Source organism: Melospiza georgiana, chromosome 23, assembly GCF_028018845.1.
Source record: "Melospiza georgiana isolate bMelGeo1 chromosome 23, bMelGeo1.pri, whole genome shotgun sequence".
In the NCBI taxonomy this organism is placed as follows: domain Eukaryota; kingdom Metazoa; phylum Chordata; class Aves; order Passeriformes; family Passerellidae; genus Melospiza; species Melospiza georgiana.
The window spans coordinates 10,245,657-10,269,677 of NC_080452.1; the positions used below are offsets into that span (position 1 = coordinate 10,245,657).

A 24,021-nucleotide genomic window follows, 5' to 3' on the forward strand; every position below is an offset into this window, starting at 1 on the left:
GGAGGTTTAAGGCTCTCAATCCCTTCAGATGTTTGCTCTGGGTTCACCAGGTGTCCTCAGCAAGCCCCGGAACAGAGACGCTTTTGGTGCCAGATGTTCCCGGGTGAGCCCCGTGCACCCACGGCCTCTCCAGGCTCGGTTCATCTCCGGGCAATCAGCCTCAGCAAAGCCCTTCCTGCACAAAGCTCTCCTTTCTCCCGAGTTCCAGGAGCGGGGCTGGGCAGCACCGGGAATGTCCGCACCAGGATGACCCCGTACACGGGAACGCACGGGAACACGTGGGAAAAACGCGCGGGAATAAACGCGCGGGAATAAACGCGCGGGAATAAACGCGCGGGAATAAACGCGCGGGAATAAACGCGCGGGAACGCACCCGCTCCCTTCTGTCCCGAGCTGTGAGCGGTTTGGGGGGCGCTTTGTGAACTCGGGAAAACAGCTCCGAGCGGCGGGGCTGGGTCTGAGCGGGAGCTGCGGACGCGCGGGGGCACCAGAGCGCCGCCGGAGCGGCACCGGGAGCGCGGCAGCCCCGGCACCGGGACGGGAACGGAGCGCGCAGCCCCGGCACCGGCAACGGAGCGCTACCGGCACCGGAGCGCCGCCGGAACCGCACCGGGGAAGGGCAGCCCCGCCGACGACACGGCACCGGAGCGCGGAGCTGCGCCCGGGCTGCACGGCTGGGCGGGGCTGGGCACACCTGGGCACACCTGGGCTGGGCACGGCGGGGCTGCACATCCTGTCCGCCCGTCCCCGCCCGGTTCGCACGGCCCGTCCCGCCCGGCACCGGCACCAGCCCCGCCCGACACAGCCACGGCCGGGGGCGGCGGCCCGGGCGGTGCCGCGGCCCCGCCCCGCCGGAAGTGACGCGCCAATCACGGCCGCCCGCTCCTTCTGCCGCGAACAAAAGGGATTTTCACGCGCGGCCCCGCCCTCCGCGCCGCCTCATTGGCTGTGCCCGCCCCCGCCCCGCCCTCCCCGCGGCGGATTGGCCCGCGGACGCGACTGTGGCGGCGCTGATTGGCGGGCGGGCCGTCGGTCACGGAGGGGCGGGGCGGCCGATGGGGAGCGGAGCGGCGGCGGCGACGGCGGCGCGGGGCCGGGCAGGTCGGTGCGGCGGGGCGGGCGCGGTCCCGCTCTCGGCTCGGTCCGGCTCGGCCCGGTCCGGTCCTGTCCGGCCCGGCCCGTCCTGGCGCGGCGCTGCCCCCGCGGGGGGCGGAGGCAGGTGCGGGGCGGCCCGGCCCGCGGGGGCTGAGAGGGGCGGCGGCGGCGGGGCCGAGCCCCGCTGCGGGCGGGGGCGGCTGCGGCCGGGACTGGGCGGCCGCAGGCGGCGGGGAAGGGGAGGCGGCGGGGGAACGGGAGAGCGGGGCGCGGGGGCCGGGGGGCGTTACCGGGATCCGGGCGTCGCTGCCCGGTCCGGCCGGGCCCGCGCACCGAGCGGCGATGGAGCCGGTTGTTGTTCCCCGCGCCCGCCCTCCTTCGCCGCGGCTCCGCTGCGGCGCTTCCCTTTGTTCGCCGCGCTTGTACCGGGCCGGTGCGGCGCGGGAGCCACCGAGCCCGGCCCCTGCCACCCCCCGTGCGGTCCCCGGGCAGTGCCGGTCCCGGAGAATACAGCACCGGCCGTGCCGCCGGCGGTGTCCTGGGCTGACCCGCGCCGCCCACCCGTGCCCGTCCCGGTCCCGGGCTGACCCGCCGTTCTCACCGGGGCCGGTGGCGGTCCCGGGCTGACCCGCGCCGCCCACCCGTGCCCGTCCCGGTCCCGGGCTGACCCGCCGTTCTCACCGGGGCCGGTGGCGGTGCCGGTGCCGGTGCCGGCGGTGTCCCGGGCTGACCCGCGCTGCCCGCCGTGCCGGACCGGACCGGGCCGGTCCCGCGCTGACCCGCCGTTCTCACCGGCGCCGGGAGCGGCAGGGCGGGCGCGCCTCCCCGGCCCGGGGTGAAGGTCAGCAGCCAGCGATGGTTTCGGTTCTGCACGGGGGCTTCAAGGACCCACACAAAATCCATGCTGGAATTTTGCTAATTTGCTTCCTTCTGAGAATTACTGCAAAACCTAATGCGATGAGGATGGGTTTTTGTGGGTAATGCCCTTTTTCCTTTTGGGCTGAGATACAAAGGTGAAGGAAATAGAAACAGTTCTCATTTTATCCTGGATCTCCACAGGAGTGATGCAATGCCAGGTAGCACTGTGGATACACAACTATTAGGTCTATGTTAGCATTTTTCATTACATGAACATATGTAATTATTGAAACTACTCAAACACCACTCGATACACGCAGAAACAATTTTGGGAACTTGTCTGTCAGGACTTCTCCAACTGGTCATTGAGGTTCTGCCATTAATGTGATGACACGACTGCCCGTGCTGGCTTCTGGAAAATGCTGGTTCCTCTTCAGGAACACAGGAAAGACAATTAAGCTGATTCAGAATATTCGGCACTGTGGCATTGTTGCGTTGGTGTAGGTTTAGGAAATACCCTCTCTCAGAGGAGGAAGGAGCAGCAAGCTTGGTTCTCCATGATGTTCTTTTTTAAAAGTGGAAGAGTTTTGAGCCAAGGGCTCGCAGAGGATCCCGAAGGTGCCTCGCCACGCCTCGGGCTGTGCTTGGGCTCCTGCCTGGGTCTCCCCTTGGGCTCCTGCCCCTGCCTCCAGCCCTGGCAGTCGGTGTATGAGGTTCCCCTGCCCTGGCACCATCCTCTGGGTGGGCTCTGCCCGTCTGTGTGTGTGTGAGAGCAGTGAACTGTGCCCTGGCGCGGTTTCAGGATCACCCGCCGTGGCTGAGAGGGAGCTGCCAGCCTATCTGAGAGTTCCTCAAGTGGCACATGCCACAGATAACTCCCCCGCTCCGGTGGTGTGCAGACACTTAAGCTGCTCTCCGTGGTTTTTTTCAGTGAAATACCGGGAAATAGCTTTCTTAGAAAGGTGTTATCTCCGTGGAGGGTGGGCATGGCTCTGCCAAGGGGGCTCCAGTGGTCCGAAGCTGAAAGCAAGCTCACCTTCAGGCAAGCAGAAAGTGATTATCTTTGTTTATGCTCTAAACTCTGCCTTATTGTCCAAAAATGGTGGTGTATCTCGGACTCGGGGAAAATATTTATGTAATGGGTCTAAACAACAAGGTCTTTGTGGTTTGTGATCTGTGTGAGTGCGCTCAGTGTATTTCCCTGGATGTAAAGGGGTGCCGTGCCCTGGCAGTCGCTGGATCTTGTTTCTGATGCCTCTTGGTTAAGGGTTTGGAAACAGAGGGTCAGGTTCCCCAGCTGAAGTGCCCAGATCCCTTTGGTGGAATGAGACACTTGGCAAGGGGGAGAACTGTGTAATTTAATAGAGTTGGTGTGATCTTTTGATAAAACATGGGACGAGGGAAGGCACAGGCGTGTGTAGCTTGAAAGAGCCTTGGAAAGGTCAGCTCAGGAGCCTGGAGGGCTGGGAAGGGATTTGGATTTGGATTTGGATAGGGGAAAAGGAGCTGAAGTACATGCTTATTAGCTCTCTGATCCTGAGATGCTTCTTGTTTCTGTGAGACAGTAACAGCAAATGAATAGGGCTTTTTATCCCCCGAATTTCAGCTCCCGGATGCAGAGTGGCCCTTGAAGGGAATGTTTGGGATTGTGGTCCATTCAGCCTAACAGCCATCTGCCTGGGGTGCTCTGAAGGTTCCCTGAGATCACTGGAGAGTACAGGTACATTTTGGGGGGTTTTTAGAGCAGTGCCTTTATTTGTTGCATCTGCTCCCAGTCTGTTCCCGCAGCAGTGTGAAGTGCAAACAAAGCAGGTGGAGATCTTCTCCTGCAGCAGGCTGCACGTGAGGAAGCCGAGGCTGTACCACTGACATGCCTGTAATGTCACCTCTTGTTGTTGGATAAATGATTGCCGTGCACACTGGCTCCTGCTCTTTATTTCTCTTAGGTATTTTTACATGTATATTTTAGGACAGGGCTTGTTTATGTTGTTAAGCACATTACAGGCTACAGAGGCGTGGTAAGAATAGCCTGGCTTATTCCTACAGCACTGGCAAGTACGAGTCACAATGGGAGTAGTTAGAATATAGAACAGAAATTATTGCTGCCCTGACTAATGGCTTTACAATACCAAACTGCAGCTGGTAGCTGTCCTTGCTGCAAGACTGAACTGTTTGGTAGCTCTTGGGGAGATGCAGCTGCACGTTTCCACATCATCTCTTTTTTAGGGAAAAGCATGGATGCAGTCATGGTGAAAGTCCATGTCCAACACTTACTGTCCTGGGGTAACAGAATTATATGATACACTTTGTTCTAAGATGTCCTTTTCCTTCAGGTTTATAATGTCCCAGTGCCACTGTAGCCTGGTGAGTGCCTGGCAATAAAAGGTATTTCCCACTGGTATTGGTGCAGTCTTAGAACCCGTGAATTCAGTCTCAGCAAGGACTGAGATGGTTTTGAAATCAAGTCGTGCACCTCCTAAGCAATGTTTGGATATTCCACACCTACAGGCTGCCCAGGGAAATGCTGCAGCTTCGACATGAGCACCAACGCAAACATGGTAAATATCAAAGGCTAGAGCCAGGCTATGTCTTTTCTCACTCTGTGTGGCTGCTTGTTGACGTTTTAGCATTTCTTTGCTGCTTCCATCTTTCTGAGATGGAAGTTGTAAATCACACTCCTTGCAAAGGTGTAGGGGCCTGAGTTAACTTATGTATTGTAAATATATGTATGGCAGTGAAAGATCTTTGTATTGTATTAGTGACCCTGCCCTGATTCTAGTTATTGTAAATGGGCTGCAGCTGTGATGTCCTTGATTGGGCAGCAGCTGTAGCCCATGGAGGTAACTGAGATAAAAGGGGGCGGGGTGGTCAGGGAGAGCCTGGGAGAGGAGCCCTGACCGAGAAGCAGCAACACCACTGCTGTGAAGATCTGCCGTGAGAAAGCCACCCAGAAGGTATGAGACTCAGGAAATATAATCAGACAACAATATGAATACAACACACAGGGTCTCAGCAGAGCCCCAGGCCGTGTCCAGAGGGGGGAGATGGTCAGGCTGCCCCCTGGGCATCCCTGCCGAGCTCCATGCGCTGACCAGAGGTGACCAGCGCTGCCCTGGCCCACAGAAATGGGGTTTTAGCCAGTACATTGGTCTCCTAAGTTGTGCCTTTGTGTTGAGTTTTGGTCAGGGTTTTTTGACCCGGTGACAAGCATGAGCAGATTTCCCAAACATTCCACTCGTGGGTTTTCCTCTTGCATCTGTGACTGGCTCTGCAGCAGGGGCAGAAATGCGGTGGGACAGGGCTGTGGTGTCCAGCCCAGTCGGGTTTGGAGCAGGTCCTGCCCAGGCAGGGGGAGCCAGCAGAGCTGTCAGAAACGCTGCTGCCTTCTGGAGTTGGGTGTAAAGCACCGCGAGTGAGAGGCAGGAGGGTGGCTGTGATGGGACACCTCCCTGCCCAGCAGAGGGGCACGGAGTAATCTCTGATTTCTCTTGCTGTGTGATGACTGCAGAACTTTCTGTTCCCAGCCGCTGGAAAACCGCTCTGGCACAAACAAGACAGAACTTGCTTTTGTGTGTAACTCTCCAAGGCACAGTTATGCAAATCAGCTGTAAAGGAGCAGTGACTTCAGACAAGCTAGACTTCAGCTGAGTGTTTCAGCTGGATGGATTCTCCAGCAGGGCTAATTTAACCCCTTATCACTTGCCGCTGGAGTTTGATGTCTCTGATTATTTTCTTCATGCTGCAGCATTTTCTGTTTGACACGGAGTGTGGTGAAAGATGGACATGACTTGGACTCAGAAAAGTGTATTTGATGGTTGTGCAAAGCACAAGACTGCATCAATGGGTATATTTTCATCAGAGACAAGGATTTAGTCTGAAATTATTTCTACTTTTAACAAAATAATGTAACAAAAAGGCTTATTATGGGACAGTGTTAAATGTATCAGCAAAGATGGAGGAGAATATGAAGCCTCTTTATGTGCGGTTCAGACGATGGATCTCTTATGCAGGCAGTAAGATGATATTTAATAAATGATGCTGGTATTGAACAGTTTGAAAGAACAGTAATGAAGTGTGTATTTTCCGTGGCATTGATTTCTGTGGAGGGTTTGGGTCTGCTCCATCAGCGTGGCTGATGGCATTCCCAGGAGCAGATCCAGCCCTGCTGAGCTCCTGTGGGTGGCCACGCTGGCCCTGGTTCATCCCAGCTCCTCACTGGTGTTTGCAGCTGTGGGAGGCAGATGTGTGACCACTGGGACTTCTCAATATCCTTGTTTTTCCCCTCTCCTGTTAACTTTGGCTGCTGTCCTGTGCTGTCAGCCCACACGTTCTGCCATCGCCGTATGGGAGTGCATGTGTTCCTGTCCCCTGGGAGGAGGTGACAAATGCACCTTCTGCAACTGGTGCTGGAAAATGAGAGAAAATTACCCCCCCTCAGGGCAATCTGCAGTCCTGAGAGCTGGGAGCTGAGCTTAAATGAGATTATATGTCACAGCTTCAAATACTGATCTTAATGGCCAAAGAAATGCCTACTAAACTGGGTTTCGTTATTTTTCAGGTTTTCAGGATGAATCTGGAAAAACTCAGCAAACCAGAGCTACTGACGCTGTTTAGCATTCTCGAGGGAGAATTAGAAGCAAGAGATCTTGTCATAGAGGCTTTAAAGGTAGGTTTTAAGTATCAGGATAAGAAACAAACATGACAGCAGTACCACTGTGAGTTCTGCAGAGAGCTGTATGCAAGGTGAAGTTCATTACTGGTTCAGAATCCCACTGAATATCAGCAGGATTACATAGGAAATGCTGTAGGTAATTTTTGTCTCAGAAGCTGTCTGCAAGAAGCATTTTGGTATTGAAATACAGTGTTGTGTGTGTTTTCATCCTCTCTGATAAAGAACCATGTGTTTCTGCTGTGTAAAACATCTACCACAATTCCTTTCTAGGTTTTTTTCTCCCTTAGCAGGGAGGGCTGCTCAAAGCAGGAACTCTTCTCCCCAAGAGGGATCACAGATGAGTCTTCTAGTGACAATAACGTCACACTGAGTAAAAACCATCCCTGGCTTTGTGCTGGCTAAGCCTCCATAAGCTGGCGCTGCTGAGAGCAGCAGCCCTGAGTGCTCAGCTCCTCACCCTTCCCTTTGCTGGCAGGAGCAGCAGTGTAACCCTCCACGAGGCAGATGCCAGCTAAAACTGCTCCCAAAGGCCCTCTCGGTCCCTGTCATTGCAGCTGGGGCACGCTGCAGCTGTGATGTGAGCTCTGCTGGCCTGCACCGGGGGCTGTGGCTCTCTGCTCTGTGCTGATATTGACATTATTTTAGAGAACACATGGTGCATGTGCAGTGCTGCTGCTCTCTGAAGGATGCCTGCTTGGCACTTGCAAGTCTCTGCTGTGTCCTGAGATCCATCTTTCCACTGTGTGTGTTCAGAAAGTGTTACCCAAACAAGCCTCCCTTCAGTATTTCAGTGTGAGATGTGTACAGTGGAGCACCGAGACCAATGGGAAGAAATGCAGCAGCTCCATTCCAGAGGCTCTTTATTGCCTGCCTTCCAGTAGTGTAAAGCAATTATCCTTCCTGTTGAAATTTAACCTGCAGTTCCCTCTTGTGTGCGGAGATTAATGCACTAAGAATACCCTTTGACATAATTTGTCAAGTACTCATAGCTGAGAAGAAATTAAATGAAATTGTAACCTATGCTTGATAATTACGGAGTATAAAACACTGATCTAATGAAAGGTTAGGGCTGTTTTCCCCTTCCTCTGTCAGGGATGTGCTGCAGCGTTTCATCTCAGGGTTGTGGGGACAGCTGGGGCTGGTGGCGAAGGGCAATGGAAGCTTCAAATGCCTTGGTACCTGCTGAGGGTGATCTCAGGGAGGAGCTGCCAGCCCTGGGGTCTGCAGCACTGTGAGATGCTGGAGGTGCCAGCTGTGCTGGAGGTGCCAGCTGTGCTGTAGGTGCCAGCTGTGCTCTCCTTGGCTCCAGCTGTGCTGGAGGTGCCAGCTGTACTGTGCTGGAGATGCCAGCTGTGCTCTCCTTGCCTCCAGAGCTGTCCCCAGCTGTGCTCTCCTTGGCTCCAGCTGTGCTGGAGGTGCCAGCTGTGCTGTAGGTGCCAGCTGTGCTCTCCTTGGCTCCAGCTGTGCTGTAGGTGCCATCTGTGCTCTCCCTGCCTCCACAGCTGTCCCCAGCGGTGCTGCAGCCCGGGCTGGCCCTGCTGGCAGCAGCTCTGCAAGGAGAACTCTGCATGTGAACTCTGCATGTGTAACTGCCTCCTGTGGGCAGAGGCTCAGCAGCAGAGCCCTGCCAGCTCTGCTTGCTCCATTTATTGGGAGTATACAGCCAGAGAAACGCCGGCCTCGCGCTGTTTCTGTCCTTGTTTGCTGATAGTAGCTGTGGCAACAGCTTCACCGTGCCGCCCTGGCCCAAAGGCTTTGTGTGTGTGACTAATTAAAGGAAACCTTGCTAATCTGTTTGCTCACGTTTTGATGGGCAGAAGCGCTGCCCTGAATAAAAACAACTTCTGAGCTAAAGATCTGCACTCTTGAGAGCAAGTTTAGTTTGGCTTGTGCAAATGGGATAAATGGAGCAGTGGTTTGCAGCAGAGGAGTGGGACCTGGGGCTGGGGCAGCTGCTGCTCTCACACAGGACCTGCTGACGTGGTGCCACCACTCTCAGGGCCCCAGGGGCCATGGACAGGCTTCTGTCCTGCCTCGGCAGCTGCATTTCTCTGGAACAGGAGCAGTTCTGTGTCAAATGTGGGTATATTTTGGGAGCAGGTGGAGTTCGATCCTCTGAACTTTCCTAGGGGATTGCATAACCCTGGACCACAGCAGTGATTTTTCTCCAGCAGTTGTGTTAGACACATAGATGTCAGTGGCTGCAAATCAGGATTTTATCTGCCTGTTTGCTTCCCTCACAGTGACAAAAACACATTTCCCTTCATGGGCTAGTTTTACTTCTGCTTCAGATTTCAGTGATTCTGAGCTCTGGTTGTTTGAGCCCAGTCCTGTGGTACGTTACAGGAAAGGACAGGCACTTGCAGAGGAAGAGTACCTTAGCTTGTAAACATGTCATCTGGTTGTAGCACAGTCTGCAATAATTGATATTCCTGCACGCTTAGAGACAAGCATTTTGCATCTGGCATTTAGCAGAGAGAATCCATGCGTGCAGATGACACAGCTTAAAATAGTTTTCCTCTCCCTGATGGTATCAGGCACTTGTTGGCTGGCGCTGGCCCCGTTGCTGTGTGTCAGAATGGAGCTGCTGAGCAGACACTGCTTGTTGAGCTCACTCCTTTTTTCCCCTCTCCCCAGATCCTGCCCCTTTCCTCCTTGCTGCCTGACAAACTGACTGTATTCACAATATTCTTTCCCAGTGCTTCAGTTTGCTTCCTCTGTTTTAAAAGTTCTTTGGGAAAAAAAAACAAAACTTTTTTTTTTTTGCCTGAAAGTAGCTTCCTGTCCACTACATAAATTTCAATGTTCTCCTTGGAACAGATTTTAAGCCTGACTTCTTATTGTGCTCCTTTTCCTGTAGTTATAATTGTGTTTATATCATCCAGAAAACCCAGATGCTGTCAGAGAGTTGCATAATCCTGAGTTGGGCTCCCAGTCCTCCTTGCAGTGCAGGAAGGGTTGCAGGAGCCACAGGTTTGCCTTCTGAAATAGCACACCAGGCCTGGAAACAATTCAATATTTAAATGGATCCCTATCGCCGTGTTAGAGCACTCTGTTCCCTCCCCCCTGCTTTCCATACATTAGAACTGAGGTTCTGTTTACTTTCAGAAAACAGGAAGCAGCTTCCTGGCTTGTTCCTTTATGTTAATAAGGCTTGTTCCTTTATGTTAATAAGGCCTCAGGCAATTTACACTGGAATAGAAACTATTTTGTGTTAATGGCTGGGAGCTGGTATTCATCTCTTTGCTCCCGAGTGCAGTGAGGCACTATAAAGCAGTATTAATGAAAAAATAGGTGTTGTTTGTTAGTGGATTTAGAAACTAGATTTACAGTGCAGTTTGAAAAACTTAATCCTGCCTCTTGTTTAAACAAAAAGAGAAGTTCAGTAATACAAAACCTTCCTGCTGTTAAATCTTTCACAGATGGGGCAAATTGGGCTTGTGCATCACTTAGAGAGCAGCTTCCACGGAGCAGAGTTCCCTTGGGTGCTGTTTATGGAGTGCAGGCATTCCTTACAGCCTTTATTGCAAGCCTGGGGAGGTTTCTGTTTGTCTCTTGCTGGAAGCAGCTCAGTTTGCCAGTCTTAAAAAGCTGATTCTGCTCACCTCCAGAGTGCCAGCGTGTGCTGGGCAGGAGCAGAGAGCTGTGGCAGTGGTTCCCTGCTGGAAGGGCTCCTGCTCTGGGTTCCAGCAGCCTGGGGTGCTGTTCCCTGGTTTGGGGTGCTGTTCTCTGGTTTGGGGGTGCTGTTGCCTGGGTTTGGGGGTGCTGTTGCCTGGGTTTGGGGGTGCTGTTCCCTGGGTTTGGGGTGCTGTTCCCTGGATTTGGGGTGCTGTTCCCTGGTTTGGGGTGCTGTTCCCTGGGTTTGGGGTGCTGTTCCCGGGTTTGGGGTGCCCACGGCCCGTCCTGAGCACAGGGCACCCCTGCAGCACCACCCCAGGGCGCTGGGGCAGGCACAGCCAGCCTGGCACCAAGCTCCCAGCAAAGGAGGCTGCAGCTGTGTGCTGCTGGACATCTCCTCAGGAAGCTTATTCTGTTTTTCAAAGCTGATAACAGCGCAGATAACAGGTCTTGCTTGGGCAGATGTGGATGGCTCTCGTTTATCAGGTCTGCTCACTCGAGGTAATGATGGCAATTAGGGCAGATGCTGCATTTGGGCAATTCACTGGTGTCTCTGTGCTGCCATTGCTGCATTGCATTGCATTCACTGGTGGCTCTGTGCCTGCCATTGCTGCATTGCATTGCATTGCATTGCATTCACTGCTGGCTCTGTGCCTGCCATTGCTGCATTGCGTTGCATTGCATTGCATTCACTGGTGTCTCTGTGCCTGCCATTGCTGCATTGCATTGCATTCACTGGTGGCTCTGTGCCTGCCATTGCTGCATTGCATTGCATTGCTGCCAGTCCCACTCCAGCATTTTGGCATTTACTTTTGGGCAAACCAGAGGTCCCCACCCCCGTTTCCCTCCTCTCTCAGTGCTTGCTGTGACCTCAGCCTGCCTTTATTCCCAACTTCTGTCTCTGGGGAGAGAAGCGAATAAGGAAGTTCAAGGCTATTTAAAGCTTATTCCACTCTCTGCTACATGAAGGAGGAACTTCTGTGCAAATTATCACTGGAGAACTGCAAACTCAGTAGCTGGAGTTAATTAAGAGTGTGTTTGTTGTGTACCAAGGGTTAAAACCTGAACTCTGAAATTACAGGGAGGAGAAATGCTCTACTTGATGTCCAAAAAAACACTTGAAACAGGTCCTGGAAATTCCCTGTTTGATGTTCCAGTAAAACAAGTTGTGAAGATTACTGAACAGAGAGAGAGTATTCTGTCACATAAACAAGGTTTCAGTAGAAAGAAATATTTTATTTTTTAAAAAATACAGAAATAGGTTGTGGGAAACATCCCAAAACAGCCTCGAAATCCCAAGAGGAAACAGTAGCTTTTTCCTAACAAAGCAAAGCCTTTGCTTTGCCTGCCTGCACAGGAAACATCTTTTCAGTTGGGTCAGATGTTACTTCTGCCCCATAAAATCGGAATTATCTCTTCCCAGACAGACTAGCAGTGGTCCTTTGCCCAAACTGGAGCTCAAAGCCAGCCAGTTTCACATGGAACCCCCTCTGCTTATGGTAATTTTTCCAGTCTCCTGGAAGTTTATTTTTAAGGGTAGTTCACATGTAGAGTTCCTTCTGTTTTCTAAAAGCACCCCAAGCTTATACGTTATCTTTGTTTCCTGTTGGGAGAGGTCAATTTGATAATCTTGAAAATTGCTGAATAATCCATTTAATTGTTTCTGGAATTTGAGTATTTTGTTGGGAAATCCACAGTTCTGCATGTTGGAGATGATAGAGGTGGAGGTACTAAATCAGAAGATGTAATTGCACAGAATTGCATCTTCTTTCACAGCCCCATTGCAGATGCTGGAGGTATTTGTGTCATCTCTGGTGTTCAGATGAAGTTTTCCACTCCTTAACTAACACTGCACTTTGTAACCTTATTTCCTTTTTGTTTAACCTTGATTTTCTGTGGATTTGTGTTTTCTGTGCTGAGATCTGAGATGTAGGTTGATTTTTTTCACTTTGGGCTCACTAATAGAGTGTTCCTCCATCAAGTTCCTTCTGTTCTGAAAGCTGAGCTGCTGTTTAAGGTGGAGTCCAGCTCAGACAGGCCACAATCAGAAGGGCTGAGGATTCTGATGTGAGCTCCAGTGGCAGCAGCTGGGCTGCAGAGCTGTCTCAGGGAGGGGCACAATCCTCTGTGGCATTTCCACACCTGCCTAAGGTGACTCTGGGGACTGTGGCACTGTAAATGCATTTTCCATGAGGTGGCCCAGGGGCTGCTCTGCAGGACAGAGGTGTCCAGGCTGGAAAATCCCAGTTTGCATTCCCAGCCCCAGAGCACTGGGTTTGTTTGTGCAAACGGGGTGTGCTTGATGGAGGGTGACCTGGTTGAGACTTTCTCCAGTCTAGACAACTTTAATTAAATGTTTATGCTCTGCTGGCTACTGAAGAAGAATAGCTGGACTTGAGAAAGCCCTTAATGTTATGATAGTCTCATCTGTTTGTCATGCTGGTTCAGGAAAATACTTAATTGCTCAGAGTAGCAAGGAAGAACTTCTTGTTCTTTCCCAAACAGGAAATAAACCACCCCACTGAATTGGGAGCCGGTGGTTTATTCAGAGTTCAGAGCCTGTGAGGAGCAGAGGAAAACGTGGCTTTGGTTCCACCTTCAGCACTGCAAAAACCACCTTGATCTCAGATTTTGGAGCTCTTATTTGGTAGAATAAGACTGCCCTGCACAAAGGCAGCTGAAGCACTGGTGCCCTTCTGAAGGGTCCCTGCCGCGTTTCTGGGTGGAATGGCAGCACTGGGATGGGGTGGCATTAAACTCATCTGTCAAAGCAGTGAGGCCAGCTGGATGGAGATCCCAGTTCATATTTACAGACTTATTAATGCTTGAGTCACTTAGAAACTCCCTCCACGCTTATATGGAGCTTTCACTGAGTCACTTTTATAAACACTTCAGAAAAACAGAAGATTCCCTGTTCCTAAAAAAACCCCAAACCTGTAGTTTTTCCTGTGATTCATTAAACCAGGGCTGCCCCATTATCCAGGGCTGCTCTCCCATTTCCAGGGCTGCTCTTTTCCTTCCTCTCCTTTTTATTATTGTGCAGAGTTAGAACAATATCTGAAGCTGTGATCAAAGTGCCCACAGCTCCTGACGGATATTGCTGATAGAGAGGGAGGGGTGTCTGTGAGGGTGAGCTGTTCCTCTGTGTGTGCTTACTGCAGGGTTAAAATCCAGCTCCAAACTGGACCCACAGGGTGAATGTCTCTAATTTGGTCATGGAGAAGATATTTTGGGTTGGGTTTTTTATGCCTCTTGTCAAGGTAATGCAAACACTTTTCCTTTTAAGAGCAAAAATGAATTTTTTTAGTTTATTTTGTGTTAATCACATGGCTGCATTTCAGAATGCAGGTGGGACCAGCAAATCTCACCAGCTCTTTGAGTGAAGCCAAGCTGTGTTATTTAACTCTCAGTGTTCCAGTGTGGCTGTGCCAGCTGCTGTGGGGATGTTCCATGATTCTGTGACTCCTGCTCGAGGGAAGCATTTGTGGTTTTGATGCTCGGCCGTGGCAAAAGAGCCATTCCAAGAGGCACTGGCTTCTGAGCTGTCTTTCATTTGAGCCAGGCCCATCTTTGCTGTCTGGATGCCGTCCTTGTGCAGCCCCATCAGCAGTGGGTGATTTCTGACATTTGCCACTGCTGTTCATGAGGGTTTCATGCGCGGCTGGCGCGGCTGGCACTCAGAGCTCTGTTCAGCCGGATGCCCTGCCCAGCTGCAGCAGAGTCTGGGGCTCATTCGGGGCCCTGCCCCAGCTCCAGAGCTCTGTGCTTGCCTGGCGATGTGCTGGCTGTGCTCTGCAGCCGGGAGCAGAAGGTGGAGCGCACCTGGGGAGGTGCAGACGGCGTTGGTTTGGAGCAGGTGCCCCAGGGAAAGCGTGTGTGCTGTGTGTGCTGTGTGTGCTGCGGCAGGAAAGGGCGTGGAGGGTCAGAGCCCTTGAGCAGGTCACTCGTGCTAAGGTCTGTTCTACATTAAACACGCTTTGGTCAGGTCCTGGGGCTCCCTGCTGCATTTCAGCGGTGCAGAGGGAGCCCCATCTTCCTCACTGGGGACACAGCAGTGCAGCACAGAGGAGCCACTTGCACCCTGCAGGAAGGAGAAGCTGTGACCTGTCCTGGCAGCAGTGCTCACAGAGAATCAGAGGATCCCAGCTGCAGTCTCTCATCCAGGTGTTGTTTCTGGCAGGTGCCTCAGCCCTGCTGGGCGTGGGCGGTGCTGTCAGTGACACACCACTGTGGGGAATGGAACTCTGTCACAGCTTTTCACAAATGCTCAGGGTGCAGCCCAGAACCACTTCACTGGAAATCAGTGATTAGATTTCTCTGAGCCAGGATGCCTCTGAAGGCTCTTTTGAATCTACATCTGGTTTTCTGTGTCTTTTGTTGCATAAATATTTGGTTTCTTGTCATGGTGGTGAACACACAGATAATACTTTCATATCTATGAGATTTTGCTTCATTTTTAGACCTTTACATTCATCATTGAATAGGATAAGCCTATGGGTATCCTGACAAACAGATTTCCATGGAATGGCTAATTCATGGAACGATTGGGGTTGGAAGAGAGCTCTGAGCTCTTCGAGTCCAGCCATTAAGCACTGCAAATGCAGAGCCTGGGATGTGTGAGTTGTCTTAATTCCTGCAAGCACCAAAGGAAACCTCATCGTTCCTGTCTTGAGAAACTAAGCTCTGTTTAGTCTGGATGAGAGCATTAAAGATTTTATTAACAATTCACAGACTGATGGCTCTTGCGAGAGTGAAACTCTTTAATTGCTCAACATGAAATTCTTTGATGGTGACACAGCCAAGGAAGGCACACAACTGCTTCTTTCACTGATTCGACAATAAATGATTAAATCTTTTGTTGAGCAAGAGTTGGTACTTACCTTCTTTCCTTTCACAGCTGTGGAATGCAAGCCATGGCCCTGTCAGGTAGCTGTGGTATGAGGATGTTTGTAGACTGGATATATTTGTGGAGGTGATGTGTTTTTAAGCAAGATTTGTCTTTATGGCCTTTATTTGTAGCAGATAACAGGATATGAATCAGACTGTGTTAAATTCTCTTTAAATGGAAAACTGGGGAAAAGGAATATTAACTACAAAGCCCTGTTTCTTTAGCTATTTGAGTATATTAAAATGCAAATTTGTTTTTGTGTTGCAGGCCCAGCACAGGGACACATTCATCGAGGAACGCTATGGGAAATACAACATCAGTGATCCACTGATGGCTCTGCAGAGAGACTTTGAGACACTGAAAGAGGGGAACCATGGTGAAAAGCAGCCAGTATGCTCCAATCCTTTGTCTATTTTGAAAGTGGTGATGAAACACTGCAAGAATATGCAGGAGAGAATGTTATCCCAACTGGCTGCTGCAGAAAGCAGGCACAGAAAGGTAGGTGTTGCCTCAATTAGGATGTGCAGAGGTTACAGCTGCATTTTAATAACAAGTTAACTTCAGCAAAAACACTTGAGTTCCTGAGGCTTGGTAACTGGAAGGACTTTGCACCTTTGTTTAAACTTCTCATTTCAGAGGATGCAGCTGGTGAGCTAGTTAGTTGTGATTCCAGAATTTGAAATGCTTTTGTTGGGACACACCAAAGAGGATCCAGCTTACAGCTGGGAGGTGTAATGCTTCCCAAAATGCAGGAAGGGCTTTCTGGAAGTTGGAATTCTCAGCAGAGCTATCACTGTTCTGCCTGGGACTTGTTCTCTGTGGTTATTGAAGAACTGCTGCCAGGGGAAGGCACCTCCCTGTGCTTCCCTAAGGAATATGGAGTGACCAAAAGTATTTTTCTTGCCATTTGGCCTCTTTAATGAAGCACCTGTTATTCTTCAGACATACCTTTAATGTATATTGACACCAATAAAGTGTTTGGTCATGTGTCAGGCCATGCTACCACAAAAATTGATGTCACTAGAAGTAAAAACAAGGCTGGGTTTCACTTTTCAACCAAATATCCAACTAAGTCATAGAGTAAAATCAGATATTGTATCACCTTTTCCTCTTCCTGTCTTCTTCAAGTATACAAGGATGTATGCTTGATAATATTTAAGCATTATTTGGAAGCTTAAATTTCAGGAAGACTGAGGAGCTGCTAAATTCATGGTGAGAGCTTAGTTCTGGTGATGGGATAAGCAGAGCCTCTTGGGAAGTTTGTATTCTGGCTTTTTTGTTAATAGCATTTCAATTATTCATGTAAATCAGTGTTAAAGCTGAAGGAGCTCCTTCACTGGGCCCTCACGGGAAGCAGTTTCACTTCAAGAGCTCATCTTGTCCTTAAGTGGAAGAACAAATTAATGTTCTTTAAAATAAACTTTGCACTGGAGCCCTCAGATGGCCGTGAGGCAGGGGAGCAGCCAGTTGGGAATTGCTGCAGAGCCACAGAGGGCCTGTCCTGCTCTGCAGCCCTGGGTCTGCTCCTGCTGCACCTCTGCTCCTGCTGGCCCTGCGGCGATGGCCCTGCCAGGAAACTCTGACTTGCAGGGGACAGGAGGCGCAAACTGGAGCACAGGAATTTCCAGCCGAGTACGAGGAAAAACTGACGGACTGTGAGGGTGACAGAGCCCTGGAACGCGCTGTGGAGGGCTTGTGGACTCTCCTTCCCTGCCAGCGTTCAGAACCTGCCTGGGCTGAGCTGTGCAACCCTCTCCAGGGCAAGGGGTGCACTGGGTGATGCCCAGAGATCCTTCCAGCCCTTCTGGAATGAGGGCACCATTCATGGCCTGGGCAAGGGGGTGCACTGGGTGATGCCCAGAGATCCTGCCAGCCCTTCTGGAGTGAGGGCACCATTCATGGCATGGGCAAGGGGGTGCACTGGGTGATCCCCAGAGATCCTTCCAGCCCCAGCTGTTCTGGAATGAGGGCACCATTCATGGCCTGGGCAAGGGGGTGCACTGGGTGATGCCCAGAGATCCTGCCAGCCCTTCTGGAATGAGGGCACCATTCATGGCATGGGCAGGGGGGTGCACTGGGTGATGCCCAGAGATCCTTCCAGCCCCAGCTGTTCTGGAATGAGGGCACCATTCATGGCATGAACCCGCCAAGGATATTGCACAGTCTGGGGGAAAAGCGTGCAATTTAGACATTTAATAGTAAAATATGTCCAGTGTGAGGTTTCCCTAACACCTTTCACAAACTGACTCCGTTTGACCAGATAATAACAGACATTGGACTTGTCCAAAAGCTGCTTCTCTGTGACTTGAGTTGAGCTCAGGTGTCTGGAGCTGCAGTGGTGGCCGTCCCATGGAGCTGCTGTGATGGCTCTTCTGTGTCACTGTGGAGCTCCTGTGTCACTGTGGAGCTGCCCAGGTGTCTGTCCTGTGTTACTCTGGCTCTCCCGTGTCGCTCCGGAGCTGCCGTGGTGTCTGTCCTGTGTCACTGGGGCTCTCCCGTGTCCCTCTGGAGCTGCCCAGGTGTGTGTCCTGTGTCACTGGGGCTCTCCCGTGTCCCTCTGGAGCTGCCCAGGTGTCTGTCCTGTGTCACTGGAGCTCTCCCGTGTCCCTCTGGAGCTGCCCAGGTGTCTGTCCTGTGTCACTGGGGCTCTCCCGTGTCCCTCCGGAGCTGCCGTGGTGTCTGTCCTGTGTCACTCTGGCTCTCCCGTGTCCCTCCGGAGCTGCCCAGGTGTCTGTCCTGTGTCACTCTGGCTCTCCCGTGTCCCTCCGGAGCTGCCCAGGTGTCTGTCCTGTGTCACCCTGGCTCTCCCGTGTCCCTCTGGAGCTGCCCAGGTGTCTGTCCTGTGTCACCCTGGCTCTCCCGTGTCCCTCTGGAGCTGCCCAGGTGTCTCTCCCGTGTGCCCCCGGCGCTGTGCCCAGCTCTGCTCGCTGCCTGCCTGCTGGGGGCCCTGTCCCTGATGGCTGCTGTGTTTGGGCAGGTGATCCTGGACCTGGAGGAGGAGCGGCAGCGGCACGCGCAGGACACGGCCGAGGGGGACGATGTCACCTACATGCTGGAGAAGGAGCGGGAGCGGCTCACCCAGCAGGTACCGGCAGGGCAGGCTGGGCTGGAGGGCAGCGGGAGCTCCCTGTGCCAGGCGCCCCGAGCTGTTATCACCCTGACATGGAAAACAGCCCTGCCCCGCTGCTCGGCGTGCTTTGGTAGCTGAGCACTGCTGGAAGGTATTAACAGGCAATCAAATGCTTTGAAACCTTACTTCAGCCTGAAGTCCGAGGAGTTGGGAAGAACAGGATTGCGTTTACAGTTGATAGCTCGCTGCAGTACTCAAAATGCAGAATAAGTTATGGAAGATCTCCTGGGGGTGTTATGCTAATAAATATTTAAGCCACTGTTTTCTGTTACTCAAGCCTGTAGCCTTTGTTAAGCATACATAACACATCAGCATTTTAAAGCCTAAATGCCTTTAAAAGGCAAACTGACAAAGTGGTAAATGAGGTGGAAGGAAGCTTTGCTTGTTCTGTCAGTGCATGGCAGACTGGGTGTGTGTCTCACTAAAGGCCAGTCAAATTTCACACAGGATAAAACTACTAGGAAGTAATAATTGTTACTGTGTGCAGGCTGAGTTGTGCCAGACTATTTTGCTGATTTATGGTGCAATAACCTCTTTCTTATCCATTGTCATTTTTTCCTGTGTAATTTCTCCAAGATGCACAGTAAACCTGCTCCCTTTTGGGGTGTTTCCCTTCATTTGCTTTCAGGAGGTTTTATGGTACCCTTAAAATCTCTTTTGTTCTTAACTTCAGGTGGAGTTTGAAAAGTCCCAAGTGAAGAAGTTTGAGAAGGAGCAGAAGAAGCTGTCGAGCCAGTTGGAGGAGGAAAGGGCACGCCACAAGCAGCTCTCTTCCATGCTTGTTGTGGAGTGCAAGAAAGCCACTGCCAAAGCAGCTGAAGAGGGCCAGAAGACAGCAGAGCTGAGCTTGAAATTGGAAAAGGAGAAGAGTAAGGTGAGTAAACTGGAAGAGGAGCTGGCAGCCAAGAGGAAGCGGGGCTTGCAGATGGAAGCACAAGTAGAAAAGCAGCTCTCAGAGTTTGACATTGAAAGAGAGCAGCTGAAGGCTAAGCTGAACAGAGAAGAAAACCGTACAAAAGCACTCAAAGAAGAGGTGGAATGTCTGAAGAAAGCCCTGAAGGAGCTGGAGGCTTCCTGCCAGGAGCACAGTCCCCCCAGGGCCGTGCATCCCAGCCCCTCGGTGACGTCCAGGGGGGTCACAACCGACAGCCCCCCAGTGAAGTCAGTGTCGTGCCAGACCGAGGGCCCGCAGGCAGAGCGAGCAGCCCCTGCCAGCGCCAGCAGAGCTGCCCACGCCGTGTGTGCCAGCCCCTCTGCCCCCGCTCACTCCTATGCAAAGTCCAACGGGCATTGTGACACGGACGGGCAGGCGGCTGGGGACACGAATGCTGCAGAGAGCCCAGCTCACAGGGAGAAGCCTGCCGCAGCCCCCGAGGGTGCCGTGGAGAACGGGAGCTCCCCTGCGAGAACAGAGTCCCCGGTGCACCAGCTGCCCTCTGCTGCGGCGTCCCTGTCCCCCAGCAGCACAGCTGCCTCCTCCCTCACCCCGTCTCCCTGCTCCTCCCCAGTGCTGGCCAAGCGCCTGGTGGGAGCCTCTGCCGGCAGCCCTGGCTACCAGTCCTCCTACCAGGTGGGCATCAACCAGCGCTTCCACGCGGCCAGGCACAAGTTCCAGTCCCAGGCCGAGCAGGAGCAGCAGCCAGGGGGCCTGCAGAGCCCCCCGTCCCGGGACCTGTCCCCCACCCTGGCCGACAACTCGGCCGCCAAGCAGCTGGCGCGCAACACGGTGACGCAGGTGCTGTCCCGGTTCACCAGCCAGCAGGGCCCCATCAAGCCCGTGTCCCCCAACAGCTCGCCCTTCGGCACGGACTACCGCAGCCTGGCCGGCGCCGGCAGCCCCAGGGCCGAGGCCGGGCACTGCCCCAGCCCCGCCAAGGTCTCCAGCCCGCTCAGCCCCTTGTCTCCGGGGATCAAGTCCCCCACCATTCCCCGGGCAGAGAGGGGGAACCCGCCGCCCATCCCTCCCAAGAAGCCCGGCCTGGCTCAGTCGCCCGCTGCTGCTGCTGCTGCTGCTCCCCTCGGCAGAGGCTCCTCCCTGGGCGCCCCTGGGGACGTGGCCAGCAGCTGCTCCAGCAGCACCGTCCTGTCAAATGGCAAGGACCTGGAGATCCTCCTGCCAAGCAGCAGCTAGTCTCCAGAAAACGGGAATGTGACATTCCACAGCTTAGCTTACCCTGCAGCTAAGACACTGTTTTTCCACTCCATGTTATTTATTTCCATAGTAGCAGATTCTGTCTGTATAAAGCATTTAGTATATTTTTTTTCCTTTTTTAATAGGTAGGAAAATATTTTTGTTTATGAAGAAACCTTAACTACAGCTATACAGTAGCCTCCAAATGTCTCATGGCAGCAGTCAGATCATTAGAGATAACAACCATAATCATGTGGTGGGACCTATCAAGCTCTAATGGGACTGAAATGCTACTTTTAAATTATGCAGAAATAATTTTTGCAGACTTTTTATTCCAGATGAACATTTTATAAAAGTGCCTGAACTAAGCCTGCAATATGAATGTGATTCTCGGGAAAAGGTGAGGAGGGGAACATCTAGCTGCAGAAACAAATTCTTCTGAGTCCTGAATGTTGAAACCAACACTGGTTTTCCTTTTAATTCTTTCCATTTGCTAAGGTAAGTTAGCAAATGTGCTACAGATTCTGCCAGGTGAGCACCAATCTGGTGCAGCCAGCCAGGCTGTGTCCTTCAGGACACAGCTCCAGCTATTTGAGGAAGCACACAGGAATTTCTTGGGATAAAATTTAGTTGTGATATCATCCAGATTACTTCTCTGTCCATATAGCTCTTTCTGCTTTCCTGCCAAGATGCCTGTGTGCCTACATGGCTCAACTCTGGTTTCTGGTGTATCACCTGGAATTTTCAAGCTCTTCAAGCATTCTACTGTTGTGTGTAGAACTTCTGAGAAAAGGATCTTTCTGTTCCTTGGCAAAGATCTCACTATTACTTGAAAAAGTAACTCATCCATCCAGTACAGGTTTTTTGCAACACCTGTAAATGGGATCTTCAACTTTAAACAAAAGCAATAATTTTGTTCCCCATGTGTGTCAGTTAAGTCTGACTGACCTGGATTTTACCCACTAGCTGTGGCTAGCTTTCCTTGGCTGCAAATATGGAACCAAATCATTGCTGCTGTGGAATTAAATATGTGGATATGTGTGTCACACACATACATGCTAAACACACAGTGTGTTAGGAAAGTATTTATCTCTTCTTGACCTTCTGCCTTATATGAAGAAGACATGGCAATTCACTGAGATTTTAAAAAATTCCTCAGTGAGGAATTGCCTAAGTTTGAGGCAGATCTTGTGTGTGGAGAAGTATTTGGACCCAGGAGAAGCAGGTGGTTCCTGTGCAGAAGTGTTTGCTGCAAGAGAACCAGCAGGCCCAGCACAGTGGTTTTCTGAGTCGTTGTGCTGAGAAGCCCAGGACAAACAGCACAGATCAGTGGCACAGGCTGAGAGCACAACCCCAAGTTAACGATCTCGGTGTCGGACGTGAGCTGATCCTAAATTTAGGAACTGGACTGGCTGCTCGGTGCCATCCAGCGTGGAGCCCTTCCCGGGGCAGCAGCGTGGTGTTTGCACAGCTCCCGGTGCCAGAGACACGTTATCCTTGGGGAATTCTCACTGTTCCATTGGGCAGGGTCCCTCTGTGTGCGGAGGATCCCTGTGCCATCGAGGGGCAGAGCTGCCCGTGCTGAGAGGTTCCTCTGGGCTCTGGGCCTTTTGTGCTGTGCCATGGAGGGGCAGAGATGTCTGTGCAGAGAGGTTCCCATGCAGTGAGGTTCCTTTGGGCTCTGGGCCTTGGAGCTGTGCCATGGAGGGGCAGAGATGCCCATTGCAGTGAGGCTCCTCTGGGCTCTGAGCCTTGGAGCTGTGCCATGCAGGGGCAGAGATGCCCATTGCAGTGAGGTTCCTCTGGGCTCTGAGCCTTTTGTGCTGTGCCATGGAGGGGCAGAGATGTCTGTGCAGAGAGGTTCCCATGCAGTGAGGTTCCTTTGGGCTCTGGGCCTTGGAGCTGTGCCATGCAGGGACAGAGATGCCCATTGCAGTGAGGCTCCTCTGGGCTCTGAGCCTCTCTCTGCAGGACAGGGGGGCTCAGTGCTGCTCGGGGGTGGCTGCTGCTGGACTGACCCCACGCAGCCAGGGCAGGGCTTTAGAGGCTTGCACAGACCTTTTGGGCAGTGGTATTACGGGCTGTTGTTCCTAATCCCATGGAACAGTCTGTGCATTAACAGCAGGGACACAGAGGCAGCCAGAGCTGAATGGGCAGGGGCTCTTTTGGAAGCACATTTATTACTTTATTAATTAAGTGTCCACAGCGGATTTTTTAGCTCTTGCTGAGAGTAAAAGTAAAAAAGGATGGGCAGGTGGATTTTGGCCCATGTATCCCTTCTGATTGAAAAGTGAGGCTTTTGTATACACTGCTTTAATGAGTTTCTTTACTTTTACATTATTCTGACTGGTATTATCCCCCTTCTTTATTGATAGCTCTAGAGAGAGAGATACTATGATGAAGTCTAATAGGAAATGCACTGAGTACTGTTTCTTCTAAAATATAATATGGGAAGGGGTATGCAAAAGAATGTATTTTTGCTAGTAGACTAACTTCTGAAAGAAACTAAGCACAAGGGATTGAAATGGATCCAACTAATTCAGTAAGACATTTAGAGTTAGTATTTAACTGTTGATGTAGATTCTGTGTGAAAGCAACTAAATATTTCTTCTCTAACTCACGTGTCCTAAGCAGACATTGTTGCAGAGTTTGTCACTGGCTAATGGAGTATAATGAAGTGCAAAACATATAACACTAGTATTAATTCATTAACACTTGTAAATTTGTAAAGCCAAATGTACCAAGCTGAAGTCTTTAATCATTTTTATAGCTGATGGCATTAAACATGTTAAACATTCATATTATCAATAAAGGATTTTATTTTTAAGATGTGCAAATTGCTTAAGGAAATGTTTGCGGTTGGGGCTGCCCGGCAGGAAACAGTCCTGCTGTTGGTGACTGGGCATCTGTGCCCACCTGGGACCTGGAGCTTTAAAGTGAGAAATGTGAGAAAAGGGAGAATTTCTTGTGAGTACAGTGGGTCCTGAGCAGTGCTGGCTGCTGCAGCCAGAGCACATTGCTCCTCCGTGTCCACACACCTGGGAGCTGCGAGGTGCCCTGGGGCAGCTTCAGGTGGCAGAGCACACTGTGGGTGCTCCAGACAGCTTTTGGTACTTGTAAGTAAAGGCAGTTTTCCAGGAGTACCTGTTGGCCACAGTGTCAGGATTGTGAATGGATGAGATTTATAATAATGAATGCTTTGGGGCTTGGGGAAGGAGAGCCCCAGTCCCTGCTGGTGTTAGGCGGGATGCATCTCAGGGGAGCTCCCTCTGCAGCCGAGGGGCAGCTCGGGTGTGCCCCGGGACAGAGCTGGGAGCAGAGCCCGGCTGCAGGAGAAGCTGCTGGGCCTGGATGCGGCAGGTCCGTGCACGGAGCCCTCAGCCCGTGCCCCGGGGCTGGGGCTGCTCCCGGTGCCTCCCTGCCCTCTGCGGGGCCCAGCCCGCCGCTCCCGAGCCGCCCTGATGCTGACCTGGTTCCCTGTTCTGTGCCTGCTCAGCCGAACGGGTCTGGCAGCGGCTGGGGAGGAGCTCCCGGTTCACCTCTGCAGGCTGGCTGCCATCCCAGGCCGTGCCAGTGCCGGGGCCAGCCCAAAGCCACCGAACGGGCGCGGCTCCCCGTGCGGGACAGGC

At 52.1% G+C, this 24,021-nt stretch overlaps 1 protein-coding gene across 3 annotated transcripts; it reads left to right on the forward strand.

Moving 5' to 3' along the window:
* Nucleotides 1-1,058: 1,058 nt before the first annotated feature.
* Nucleotides 1,059-23,222, forward strand: CTTNBP2NL (CTTNBP2 N-terminal like). 3 transcript variants are annotated; one of them, XR_009115521.1, is made up of 6 exons: nt 1,059-1,101; nt 6,512-6,619; nt 15,399-15,629; nt 18,109-18,216; nt 18,935-22,188; nt 22,269-23,222. XR_009115521.1 is itself a non-coding variant. In XM_058039691.1 (5 exons), the coding sequence occupies exons 2-5, from the start codon at nt 6,521-6,523 to the stop codon at nt 20,390-20,392; spliced, it is 1,896 nt and encodes a 631-aa protein (XP_057895674.1). In that variant the 5' UTR covers nt 1,059-1,101; nt 6,512-6,520; the 3' UTR covers nt 20,393-23,222. The 3 variants fall into 3 exon arrangements, 2 of the variants coding, with proteins under 2 accessions (XP_057895674.1, XP_057895675.1); XM_058039691.1 differs by having other exon boundaries at nt 18,935-23,222; XM_058039692.1 differs by lacking the exon at nt 1,059-1,101 and adding an exon at nt 1,183-1,219 and having other exon boundaries at nt 18,935-23,222.
* The last annotated feature ends 799 nt before the right edge of the window (nt 23,223-24,021 follow it).

Bases quoted from the DNA above. Each gene is read 5' to 3' on its own strand.
- CTTNBP2NL (XM_058039691.1), top strand. From the start codon at position 6,521: ATGAATCTGGAAAAACTCAGCAAACCAGAGCTACTGACGCTGTTTAGC. The intron at 15,630-18,108 runs GTAGGTGTTGCC...GTGTTTGGGCAG, and splicing joins CAGAAAGCAGGCACAGAAAG to GTGATCCTGGACCTGGAGGA. The intron at 18,217-18,934 runs GTACCGGCAGGG...TCTTAACTTCAG, and splicing joins GGGAGCGGCTCACCCAGCAG to GTGGAGTTTGAAAAGTCCCA.